Source organism: Hydra viridissima, unplaced genomic scaffold, assembly GCF_058129835.1.
Source record: "Hydra viridissima isolate aposymbiotic clone 2 unplaced genomic scaffold, HvirCarnegie_v1 scaffold_8, whole genome shotgun sequence".
Lineage (NCBI taxonomy): Eukaryota > Metazoa > Cnidaria > Hydrozoa > Anthoathecata > Hydridae > Hydra > Hydra viridissima.
In genome coordinates, this window is record NW_028324307.1 from 12,013,722 (window position 1) to 12,026,043 (window position 12,322).

The 12,322-nt window shown below is 33.5% G+C and overlaps 1 protein-coding gene across 1 annotated transcript; it reads left to right on the forward strand.

The window, feature by feature from the left end:
- The first annotated feature begins 10,728 nt into the window (after nt 1-10,728).
- LOC149885132 (uncharacterized) lies at nt 10,729-12,009 on the forward strand. Its single transcript, XM_090094632.1, has one exon. It carries the CDS (start codon nt 10,729-10,731, stop codon nt 12,007-12,009), a length of 1,281 nt encoding a protein of 426 aa, XP_089950758.1.
- Nucleotides 12,010-12,322: the final 313 nt, after the last annotated feature.

Consider the following 12,322-nt stretch of genomic DNA (forward strand, 5'->3'; position numbering starts at 1 on the left):
ACCTATGTGGCTGTAGTAGCAGTTTTGAATTTTTGGCTCCTTTTCCAGTGATTGCTTTGGGATTGTTAAAATAAGCAGCAAGCTGGTTAGTTTATTATTTATTTTACTTTTAGTTTTTCTGTGATCAAATTTACATTTTATTTGACATGAATTTTTAGATTTTTAAATATTTTGCAGCTGTTTCAAGCAAAACAAAAATCATTTTCTAGTTTGAAAGTTTTACATGAAAATATGTTAAACCAGTTGTCTTGTTACTATGTTTATCTTTTTGTTTTTGGTTTTTACTTGAAAATGAATTTAATGTTTCACTTAATCTTTTCTAATTTTTATAATTCATTTTCTGTGTAATTTACTTGGTATATGCTGGAAGTACATACATGCATACATACATACATACATACATATATACATACATACATACATACATACATACATACATACATACATACATACATACATACATACATACATACATACATACATACATACATACATACATACATACATACATACATACATACATACATACATACATACATACATACATATATACATACATATATACATACACACATGCATGCATGCATGCATGCATGCATGCATGCATGCATACATAAATACATACATACATTCATGCATTCATACTTACATCTAAGTTGTTAATTTTTCAATAACTACTACAAGTTTTGTGAAATTTTCATTTTTCAGCAAATTTAATAATGATAAAAAAACAAGATAAGTTTTGAAAGTACAAGGAAAAGTTGCAAAATCCAAATGTTTTTCATTAATTATTTGTCTTTAGTCAACCTTGAAGTTTTAATTGGTGGTTGGTCTAAATAAAACCTATACAAATATGAGAGAGATTTTTTAAATTTCTTCCTTGAATTCCATTAAATTTTTTTTTTCAATATATGATGACTACATAATGTGTATAAAATACAAGGTGCTGGATTAATATTAACAATTTTTTAATCCTTGTTTCTCATAGGACAATTAAAAATAAATATGAAGCACTCTTCAAAATGCAATATATGGGAATGAGATCATAATGTTAAGCAGATTTCATCGCAAAGGTAAGAAATGATAATATTAAATACTAATTAACCTTTCTTTTTTTTTTTTTTTTTTACCAATAACTGATCACTTTAAATAATTGTGTTAAATCTCACAATAGGGTTTTGCTAAATTTCATTCTTTCAACCCGCTTCTCCATTGTAAATTTTTAGAAAATACTTTGGAAAACTTTTGGGAGTTGACAAAGGCTGATATATCCAAGGTTATGTAAAGCACATGGTGGATCAGACTGATGGCAGGGCCAGTAAACCAAATTTTAATGCAATTTAAAAGACAATCTTTAAGTGTATTTTGTTTGAGAAATAAAATATTTTACTACCTTATGTTTATCTATAAGTTTTTATTTCCTAAACTCAAGTAAGTTATTATCTCCTGATTTGTTAGAGTCAAATGTTAAGATGTAGCCTGTGCTTGGGGTAATTAAAAGTGAAAAGATAAAATTATTAGGAAAAATATACACCAGGGTCGACCTTTAGCCTTTTTGTATTATAGGCGAGTGACAAATAAACCTTATAAAGTCAAACATAGCTAAACTCTATAAGTGCTTTTATACGAAAGCTAAAATTTTAAAAGGCCTAAAAGAAATCGATCATTCAAAAAAAGTATGAAGATTTTTAGTACCAGTTTCTTCACATTCCTATCGAAGAAAGATCTAGTAAATTGTCCAATTTTTTCCTTAAGAAAAATTTGGTTGAACCAATAAAGGCATTTCTGAGCAGTATTCTCAAAAATGATGTAATATTTTTGAACCTCAAGTTCAATTAGAACTTACACTTTAAATAGGTAAATATAATCATTTATATTTAATAAAAATAAAGTACTATTTTTTGTTAAATATGATGTATAGATTTGATAGATGTATATTTTTATCTATTATCAGCTGTTTCTGTAAAAACAATGTCGGCCTTTAATAACGGTATACGTAACGTCTAACTTTTAATGCGATCTATCCCGCGAGGTGAAAATACGTCACACACGTTTAAACAAAAATAACACGAAAAAAAAACGAAATTTTCTCAGACTGGCCTTAAATCACCCGAGAAACTTAATGATTATTTTTTTCTATATTATTTCATAATATCTGCACATTATAAGGCTAAACATTAAGACTAAGTTAAGATTATTTACGGTGATGTGCACATTATAATTAAATGGCTGCTGCTGTGGAGACGTTTGTAAATTTAGAATGTTAGTGCTTTTATGATAGCAAGCAAAATAATGAAAAAAGTGGTCTTCCATTTTCACCGCAGGTAAAAAAAAAATGTTTTATTGAAATCTCTTTTGATCAACCTGTGCTCGACACTTCATAAAATCTGTTCTCGACGCTTCTGGAAATCTGTTTTAAACAACAACGATTTACATTTGATTATATATGTTTTAATTGTTAAAAATCTTAATATGCACATATTTATATGAACTGTTTATGTTATACTACTTACATTACAATATTTATTTGTCAAAGATTTTCTCTAATCCAGTATTGACGTATCATGATGGTAATAGATAAGCATGCAATAATGGACAAGTATCTGATAAAGTAAAAGTAAGTAAAGGCTTTAAGTTATCCAAAGAAGCCTTTAATTCTGCGATTTAGTTGGCTAAAATATTACAGTTAATTATTCTTGATGCGAAACATCAGGAGTGCAATAAAACAATATATGATAATAATGATAGTTCAGAAAAAGGAGAATATTTAGACTAATTTTTGAAGGTTATGAATGAAAAACAATCAAGTATTAAATGCAAGCATTCTGGCGTCCGAGCTCGTTTTTAAAAAGAAAAAAGAAAATCTCAAATTACAAAATATGAAAATATCTTTTTATATCTTGTAATAATTCTTTAAGAACTACCATAAGATACGGAGCAAAATTATTTTTTACTGAAAGCTGGGGAGATTCGCTCTTTTTGTACTTAAGGCCACTCCACTTTGGTAAGGAAATTAGTTATTAGATGCGATATTAAATAAGTCTCCTCTCACTGTTGGATTTTTAGAAAGCGTTATTTTGTATGAGGTATTCTAGTTTTGTACCAAAGACCGTATTGTTATATTGTAGCTTGGACTATAGACGTTTTGCAGACGAAAAAAATTTTCGATTACAAGTTAGGAAATAAAATTCTGATTTTTGTATTCTACTTTTATGGAAAAAAAAAAGTAAGTTTCTTTCATTGTGGAAACCCAAATCCACAAGTTTAGTTAGAGCTATCATTTTCAACAAAACAAATGTTGCTTTATTCTTTTCAAAATGTCTAGAGATGCTCTTAAAATATGTTTGTCTAAAAGCATCGATAATGACGAAACAAGTATTACGAATGTACACACACCGGCCATGGTTATACTCTATTGAAGGCAAGAGATAAATTGGTAGCTTAACTCCTGGTGAATGAGGAATAATATAATTTTTATTAGCTGAGTAAATGTAATAAAAAATTTCATTACCGCAATAATGACTTTCCTAAGAAAGAATCCCAAAACCATATGGTGAAAGATGCACTTCCAGGAACTACAGGAACAGCACTCGTAATGGATGATAAAATATCAAAAAATTTGTAGAGATTTTGAAGCATTTTATTCACATTTAGAGGGTAGATTCACTGAACATTTCGTGTCAAACGTTCAATGCATCTACCAGTACTATTACTATTGGATAATCACGACAGTCAGGACAATCATAACAGTTTGCTTTTTTTACTGTTTTTGTTTACAGTCAGTATTGAAGCAGTTATTTTGGCCTAAGGGCATGGTATATTATTAGTAGTAGGAAAATGCCGGTTCTGGCGCATTTCATGCTAATGCGCCAGAACCGTCATGTAGTAAATCGTTGATGAAAAAGGTCGGTTCTGGCGCATTTCATGCTAAGCTAGGATTGAAGCAGAATAATTTTCTTATCATGCGCCAGAACCGTCATGTAGTAAATCGTTGATGAAAAATGCCGGTTCTGGCGCATTTCATGCTAATGCGCCAGAACCGTCATGTAGTAAATCGTTGATGAAAAAGGTCGGTTCTGGCGCATTTCATGCTAAGCTAGGATTGAAGCAGAATAATTTTCTTATCATGCGCCAGAACCGTCATGTAGTAAATCGTTGATGAAAAAGGTCGGTTCTGGCGCATTTCATGCTAAGCTAGGATTGAAGCAGAATAATTTTCTTATCATGCGCCAGAACCTTCATGTAGTAAATCGTTGATGAAACAAATCTCATAATCTAAAAGATGTTGTGTTTTTTAGATGTGTAATTTCATGATGAAAGTATATCATGAAATTTTAATGAGATTTTTTTTTGATCATTATAGAATTAAATTTAGAAAAGGGATGTTTGAAAAGGGTGAATTTGGTCCTAGAAGTAAACCAGATCCAACAGATTCATATTTTTTACCGTTTTTGGAATAAACTCCTTCTTTTAAGGAGCTTCCACTTACCCACGGTGTTAAAAACATTCCTGATCCTGCAGCAGTCATTTTCATTCCTTTTCCGTTCTTTTTCAAGTAAATGACACCTTTTCCAGCAATTTTATCGACCATGGCAGCTCCTGCAGAAGATCCAACACCTGCTAATAATCCGGTAGCCAAAGCAGGAACGACTCTCGTCGCAAGTGTGCTACCTAGCATCCCCAAGAGTGGAAGCAAAGCACCGATAAATCCGCCTTCTATTTTGGAGTTGTAGGATAATTGTTTTTTGCTCAGTTTGAGGGTGACTCCGGTTCCGTTGGTGTACGCTTTTGTAATTTTATTCAATTGGGCTTTCGTCACTGCAAGAATGTGTTCACCGTCTAGATCTGAATGAGTTAGCCTTATATGAACGTCACTCTTTTCTCGAATCGCTTTTTTTATTTTATCAGCTTGTCCTTGTGAAATGTTTAGTTGTACTTTTTGGTAGTTGCTCATTTTATATACATAGGAAAATATTTATTTCACTTCTCGTATGTGATATCGGATAGCAATGTTTTCGCCGCGAAAATCGATAAGTTCTCCGTCTTGATCAACGATTTTTGTAATCATCGTGGAAATCGAGCTCAATTTTACAGGGAGGTAAATCAAATGAGCAGGTCTTTCAACGATTTTATAACCAGGTGCTACTTTTGGATAAAAGGTGTAAATGGCGGTTGAATGTTTCCCGTTCACATAGGAGGAGCCAACCACATTGTTGAGAACCCTGATGGAGTTGATCGTTGTAATTCTAGAAATGTCGTCAGACTCGTATTCCGAATTGGGATCCAACTGTCTTTTTGTAAATCCCAGTACGGACGCGATACTGTTGTCCACGTTAAAATCCAGCATATAATTTAAGCCTAATTTAACGTTTGTTTTTAAAGTGTGTAAGTTACCTGTAATTTTGATGTTTTCAGCATTGTAACTGATTTTATATCTAGAAATGAAACTAGGGCTTTGGGCTGTGTAATTTTTTATCGTTTCTGAAACAGATTTTTGCAAATAAGTGTTAATGTCAGAAATATCATAGCTCCCTATTGGAATGACGATATTTTCCCAATTCGCTCCATTGTTCATGCTATACCTGAAAGAATTGTTTGTACTGATGATGTTTGGAAAGCTGTTATACGTTTCAAGGCCTAAAAAAGCCATTTCATACTTCTTCCCATCATCAAAAACGATTTTATCTAAAAAATCTGTAATGATTACGCTTGAATGCCCATCAGCGTCGATTGTAAAGCTTGTCATTTTATAATTTGAGATTTTTTATTTAGATCTTTTAAAAAAATCATTCATTGGGGAAATAAAAAGTGTCAAGTCCACTTCTATATTTTCCTTCATCCTTCTTAGAGGACAGATCAATCACAGCAAATCCGTGAGGTTGAGACCAGCATTTCTTGCAAAACTTTTTAAATTCTTCTTTCCCCATATCGCTAGAAACATGATCATGATAAATGTGGTTTATATTCTTCGAATCCTGTGGAAACAAGCAAATGAAATTGGTGTTTTCTCTTATGGTTTGTCTAGGTAACATAAAATAATTTTGTGCTAGATAGAAACAATCCACGTTGGAATGTCTTCCTCGGATGTAATATTTTTCGCATTTGTTTTGCTTGTATAACTGCAAATCGTCAAAGATCATCAGATTGTTTTTGGAGGGATCGAGATCTTCAGGTTCTGGCACGTCGTCTGCTGTTTCGAAAAATTGACATTCCATGTCTGCTTTGTCTCCCCATTTTTTTGAAATATCTTCAATCACGCATTCTGGGCTCATGTTTAATCTTTCTATTTCACCTTGAACTTTGAACAAGTCGAGAATGATCTCTTTTGGCAATCTTTTTTCAAATGACTTTTTCAGTATTTTATACTCTGGTTGAAAAAGGGATTTACCAAACACTTGTAAATGGTTGTAATCTAACCAACCAGGCTTGAGTAGTAAATTCAACAGCAACGTTGTTTTTCCACAGCCAGACTTTCCAACAATGATTCCTCGTATACTTCTTGGTAAAAGTTCATTGTTGTTTCTTTTGCTTTTGCCGGTATTCCATGACAAATCAGTAATATCCATTTTTATGTTAAAAAATTTATATTTAAATATAAAAATGTACTGCGTCAAATGTAAGAGAAACACAGAGACAGAAAACTTGCGTCATGCGATAAGCAAAAACAATAGAAATATGCTCAAAGGAACTTGCTCCGTCTGCGGATCAACCAAAAACAAATTTGTTTCGTCTGCCAAAGGAGGAGACTTGGTTGAATCGATTAACAAACTCTCTAACAAAATCAAACTTCCATGGGCAAAGTTTCCAGGAGAAATGCACGTCCCAGGGATGAACTTTGCAGGACCTGGTACGAATTTAGACAAAAGGCTAACTTCTACAGACATGTATCAAGATTGGAGCAAGCCGGTGGACAGAGTGGATAACGCAGCCTACCATCACGATCTCGCTTATAAATATTTTAACGACAAGCAAAACAGAAATCTAGCAGATCAAATGATGCTTGAAGAAATGAACTCTATACAAAACCCTACTCAGAGAGAAATTAACGAACGAAAAATAATTGAGCCCATCATCAAAGCCAAAGCCAAATTCGGATTAGGAGTGAAAAAAATCAAAGATTTTTCCACAGATTCAAAAAATCTGAAAAAAAACCACCGGAGAAAATAAAATGGACAGATCAGCTTGCAAACGAGCTTCATAAACCGATGATTCAGCATTTTAGAAGAAGAAAAGTATTTGTGAATAATAGGGATGAAATATGGGCTGTTGATTTGGTTGACATGCAATCGTTTTCAAAATTCAACAACGGGATTAAATATTTGCTCATGGTGATTGACGTGTTTTCAAAGTATGGATGGATTGTTCCATTAAAGAGTAAGACTGGAGTTGATGTAGCCAACGCTCTTAGCAAAATATTCGAGAAAAGAAAGTGTATGAAGATGTGGGTAGATAAAGGAAAAGAATTTTATAACAAGCATGTAAAAGCTCTAGGTGTGTCGTTATACTCTACTGAAAATGAAGAAAAAAGTTCTGTTGTCGAACGATGGAATAGAACGATGAAAGAGAAAATGTTTAAATACTTTTCAGCTAACAACACCAATAGATACATTGGCGTTTTAGACAAAATGGTAGATGACTACAATCACACCAAACACTCTTCCATTAAAATGACTCCAGTTGAAGCGAGCGATGAAAAGAATAAAAGCAGGGTATGGATGAGCCTCAATGGAAAGTTGCAAGCAGAAAGACGAGAGCCTAAATTTTCCATGGGTGATAAAGTGAGGATCGCCAAAAAGAAGTCTCATTTTGAAAAAGGATACACGCCAAGATGGACAGAGGAGGTTTTTACTGTATCAAAAATTCAGTACACAGACCCGCCCACATATAAAATATCAGACCATCATGGTGAAGAGATACAAGGTACCTTTTATGAACAAGAAATGCAAAAGACCTATCAAGACGTATTTAGAATTGAAAAAGTCATTCGCAAGCAAAAGAGCAGATCCTTAGTAAAATGGTTAGGATATCCTGATACGTTCAACTCTTGGGTGAACAATAAAGAATTGATTTCTATGCAAAAAGGATCTTAAAAATCGAAAGATTTTCATTGATCCTAAAAGGATTTAAATAATTTTCTTTTCTTTATAAAAAATGTCATTTACTCATAAGTATAAAAGAAATGTCCAGGAATTAGAATGGAACGGTTTTGAAACGGTGTTGAAGCATATGGAAGAAAGAATTGGATCTTTAGAGAAAAGAAAACAGAGTCATAGTATTATAACCAAGACTAAATTGGAACACTCTCCTCAGTTAAACATAAACAACCAGTACGAGATTTTTGCTCAAAAGGAAATAAAATTTCAGCCCCTTTCGCACAAACAAATATCTTTATCCATCGGGCTGAAATTAGACAAAGGTATTTCAGTCGTGACGTTGACGAATAAATTAAAAGATCAGCTTAGATATTATAAAAACGATATTATTCTTTCAGATTCTGCAGATGACATTATTATAGAAGTAAATAGTAATAGTGAACGCGATGTTACCGTCAAAAAAGGAGAGATGCTTTGTAAAATATCGCACATCGATTTGAATTAAATACTTTACGTAAAGAAAATAAATGGAAATAAACAATAAACTTTATCCAGATCTAGCAACGGCTCCATTCTATGAAGGGCATCATTACAGACTTCAAAAAATAGGAGAAATCCAAAAGGAGACTGAATTGGAAAAGGAAAAAAGAATGACTTTGAGCAAAAAGTACCATCGAGCTGTAAGAATCATCTCTTTTGCAGATGATTCAATGCAAGCCTTATGTATCGCTCTTGGTGCTGTTGGAGTAGGATTTTTAACCACCATTGCAGCTGCTCCTGTTGCGATTGCTTGCGAAAGTGTGGCTCTAAGTCTTGGTTTTTTATCTATCGTTGGAGGTCAAGTTAATAAAAAATTGGCTTTAAAAGCAGAAAAGCATGAAAAAATAAAAGTGCTTGCAGATTCAAAACTAAACACCATAAGCGATCACATTTCAAAAGCGTTGAAGGATGATGTTGTGAGCGATTCAGAATATGAATTGATTTTGAATGAACTTCAAAAGTTTAAGTCTATGATGAGTGAGATAAGATCCACAAATAAAAATGCTATTGACGAAGTGACCAAAGAGTCTTTGATCAATGAGGGAAGAGATCAAGCGATCAAAGCCTTTAACAACATGTTTAAAAAATCATAATGATTTTCCAGGATTTCACAAGTGAATTTAAAATAAATAAAAACGTCAACTCGGGGTTTTTATTTAAGTTTTTTTCTTGTGATTAAAAAAAAATGTCATTTTTTAAAATACTAGACCCTAAAAAGAGGGCTGAAATTATTAAAAATATTAATGAGAACAGAAAACAAATCTATGAAGAAAGCCTCAACAGAAACATTTCAAATGCCAATTATCAGAGTGATTTGAGTCAGTTTTATAAACCTCTCATCGAAAGCAATGAAAAGATGATCAAGAGTATTGAAGAAAAAGTGAATAACGAGCCTGCTCATGTGGATGAGTCTAATCCATTAGGAGATATTTCATCCCAATATTTAGAAATGTATAATACGCGATTTACAAACAATGTAGTTAAAAGAAATTTCGAAATTAGTAAAATTGGAAAAAAAAGGTTCTTTGGAAAAATGGAGGTGCAAGTAGATGGAAATGATATCATTGTTGGAGGAAAGAGGTATGAAGGAACAGAGGGTCTTTGGAGTCTTATGACGGAACCTGATTCTATGAACAAATGGAGCGATGTGAACGATGAAGATTTGGAAAATTATTCGAAAATTTTGTTCGACACTGGAGCTATTTACTCAGAATCAAATCCAAACAGAGCAAAAAGCTCCAGACTAGCAAAATACACGGAAATTATAAAGCCCATTTGGGATAGATTTAAAAGTCAAAATAGTGTTAAAAGAACAGGTAAAGGAATCATTATTCTTCCAAGCGACCCCAATGCTCTTGTAGAACAGCTTGAATTGAGCATCGCTGCTGGTCATGCTGGAAATCAGACCTCTAAAAACGTAGCTGTCGCCATTTGTGATGAATTGCTAAGACAAAAAGAGATAAACAAAGAGCAATACAAACATCTACAAAGAAGTATATATCAAAAGATATAAAAAAATATTTACCCATTTAAAAAATGCTAATCATAAACAACAGAAGATATGTTAAAAAGAACGTTTTTGGAGGAGGAATTGTGGATACGATTAAGAATTTTTTGAGAAGGGCTGCTGCCTCTAACGCATCAAGATCTTCTTTGAGCCTGTTAAAAAAGGCGGCAAAGAGCGAACTGGGTAGAGAAGCCATCCTGGCCGCAAAATCTGCTGGTAAAGAATTGGCTACTTCAGCTATATCTACTGCCAAAGATGTTGCTATTGACAAGGGTAAAAAAGCGATCGAAAAAGTGTACTCAATCACTGGGACGGAGAAACCAGAGATGCAAGCCAATAGGGGGAGTCCAGCCGATAAGATCAATACGTTAGTGAACGACGTGGTTAAGCCCATAGATGATTTGCATAAATTGTTATATGGGTCGTCCATTAAGAAATCTACAAGGAGAAGAAAAATGACAGAAGAAAATGCAGTTAAAATTCAGGATCTTGTTCGACTAGGGAGTGGGATGCGCACTGCATGAAGTGATCTCAAAGAATTTCATTGATCCTAAAAGGATTTAAACTTTTTTTATTTCTTATATAAAAATGATTAACGCCGACAGATTAAGAGTAACAGAAAAACCAGAATATGACACTGGTATTGAAAAAATTGATTTCTATGAGTACCTTCCATCAAATCTCGATTTAAATAATTCAACCGACATCACCTTTGAAATTGATTGTCAGTCTGTGCATACAGTTCCGTCAGAGGCGTACGTCCTCATCGAAGGAGTGTTGAAAAAAGCAGATAGAACTGCGTACACAGCAACGGATAATATTACCTTGGTGCACAATGCAATGATGTATTTGTTTAGCGAAATCACTTACGATTTAACAGGGGCTCAAGTAGAAAGAGTGACAGAACCAGGCCAAGGAACAGCGATGCTTGGATTGCTAAAATACCCTTATGCATTTCAGGTGGCGGAAGGTCTTAAACAGATGTGGTATAAGGATTCGTCAAACGCCACTGGAAATGGTGGGTTCGTCGTGAGGAGAGATCATTTGTTTGCAGACACCACATCCATTGGAGCATTTTCGTTTAAAATACCCTTGAGACACATTTTTGGATTTTGCGAAACCTATGATAAAGTTGTTTACGGTTTCAGACACACCATTAAATTTACAAAGAAAGGAAATGACGATGCTATATACAGAGCTGAGAGTGTTGCTGCAGGAACGATTAGTTTGTCGAAATTCAGACTATTCATGCCTAGACTTGAATTGGACTTGACTGAGAAAAATAATTTCTATGACTTGATGAAGAGTAAGTTGACCATACCAGTAGCGTTTAAATCAAACAGAGTTGAAAGGCAGATTGTACCAGCTGGAATAACGCAATTCAATTGGTCTCTTGGAAGAGCCACAGACAAGAGCATTCCTAGATTCATACTGCTCGCACTTCAATCAAATAGAAATCAAAGTCAAACTGTGAATCCGTCCATATTCGACCATTGCGATGTCAACAATTTTTACGTGACTGTCAATGGGATAAAATACCCCAATTACAATTACGACTTGAATTTTGGAGAGAAGAAAATTACACAAGCTCATTCGGACGCTTTCTCGTTCGACGATAGATATTATGGAACAAATGAGCTTGTTTGCCAATCTGGTTTATCTTTGCTGGAGTATAAAAATTTATTCCCGATATTCTTGGTGGATATAAGCAAGCAAAAAGAAAGAGTAGTTTCTGAAACTGCTGAATTGGTTGTCAATGTTCAATTCCGTACTGCAACACCTGCAAACACTGTTATTTACGCGGTGATTGTTTCAGACAAACTGTTGAGCTTCCAATCTAATGGAACTAACATGATAGCTGTTTACTGATTATAGTTCCTTTTAGGATCAATGAAATTCTCTGATTTTTAAAATCCTTTTAGGATCAATGAAATTCTTCGAATTTTAAAAAAAATACACGATTCGAACTCTTGATAAAATGATTTAAATAATTTTTTTCATTACATAATAAAAACATGAGATATACAGTGAAGGATTTGAAAAAATTGTTAAGAGAAAATGGTGTTTCAAGAACATCAAACCATTTAATGACGCTGATGATGATTGCTATCGAGAACAAGCTCATCGATAAGGATACGCTTTTGGAAGATTCGAAAGAAGATAGGCCTGTAGGCAGACCTAG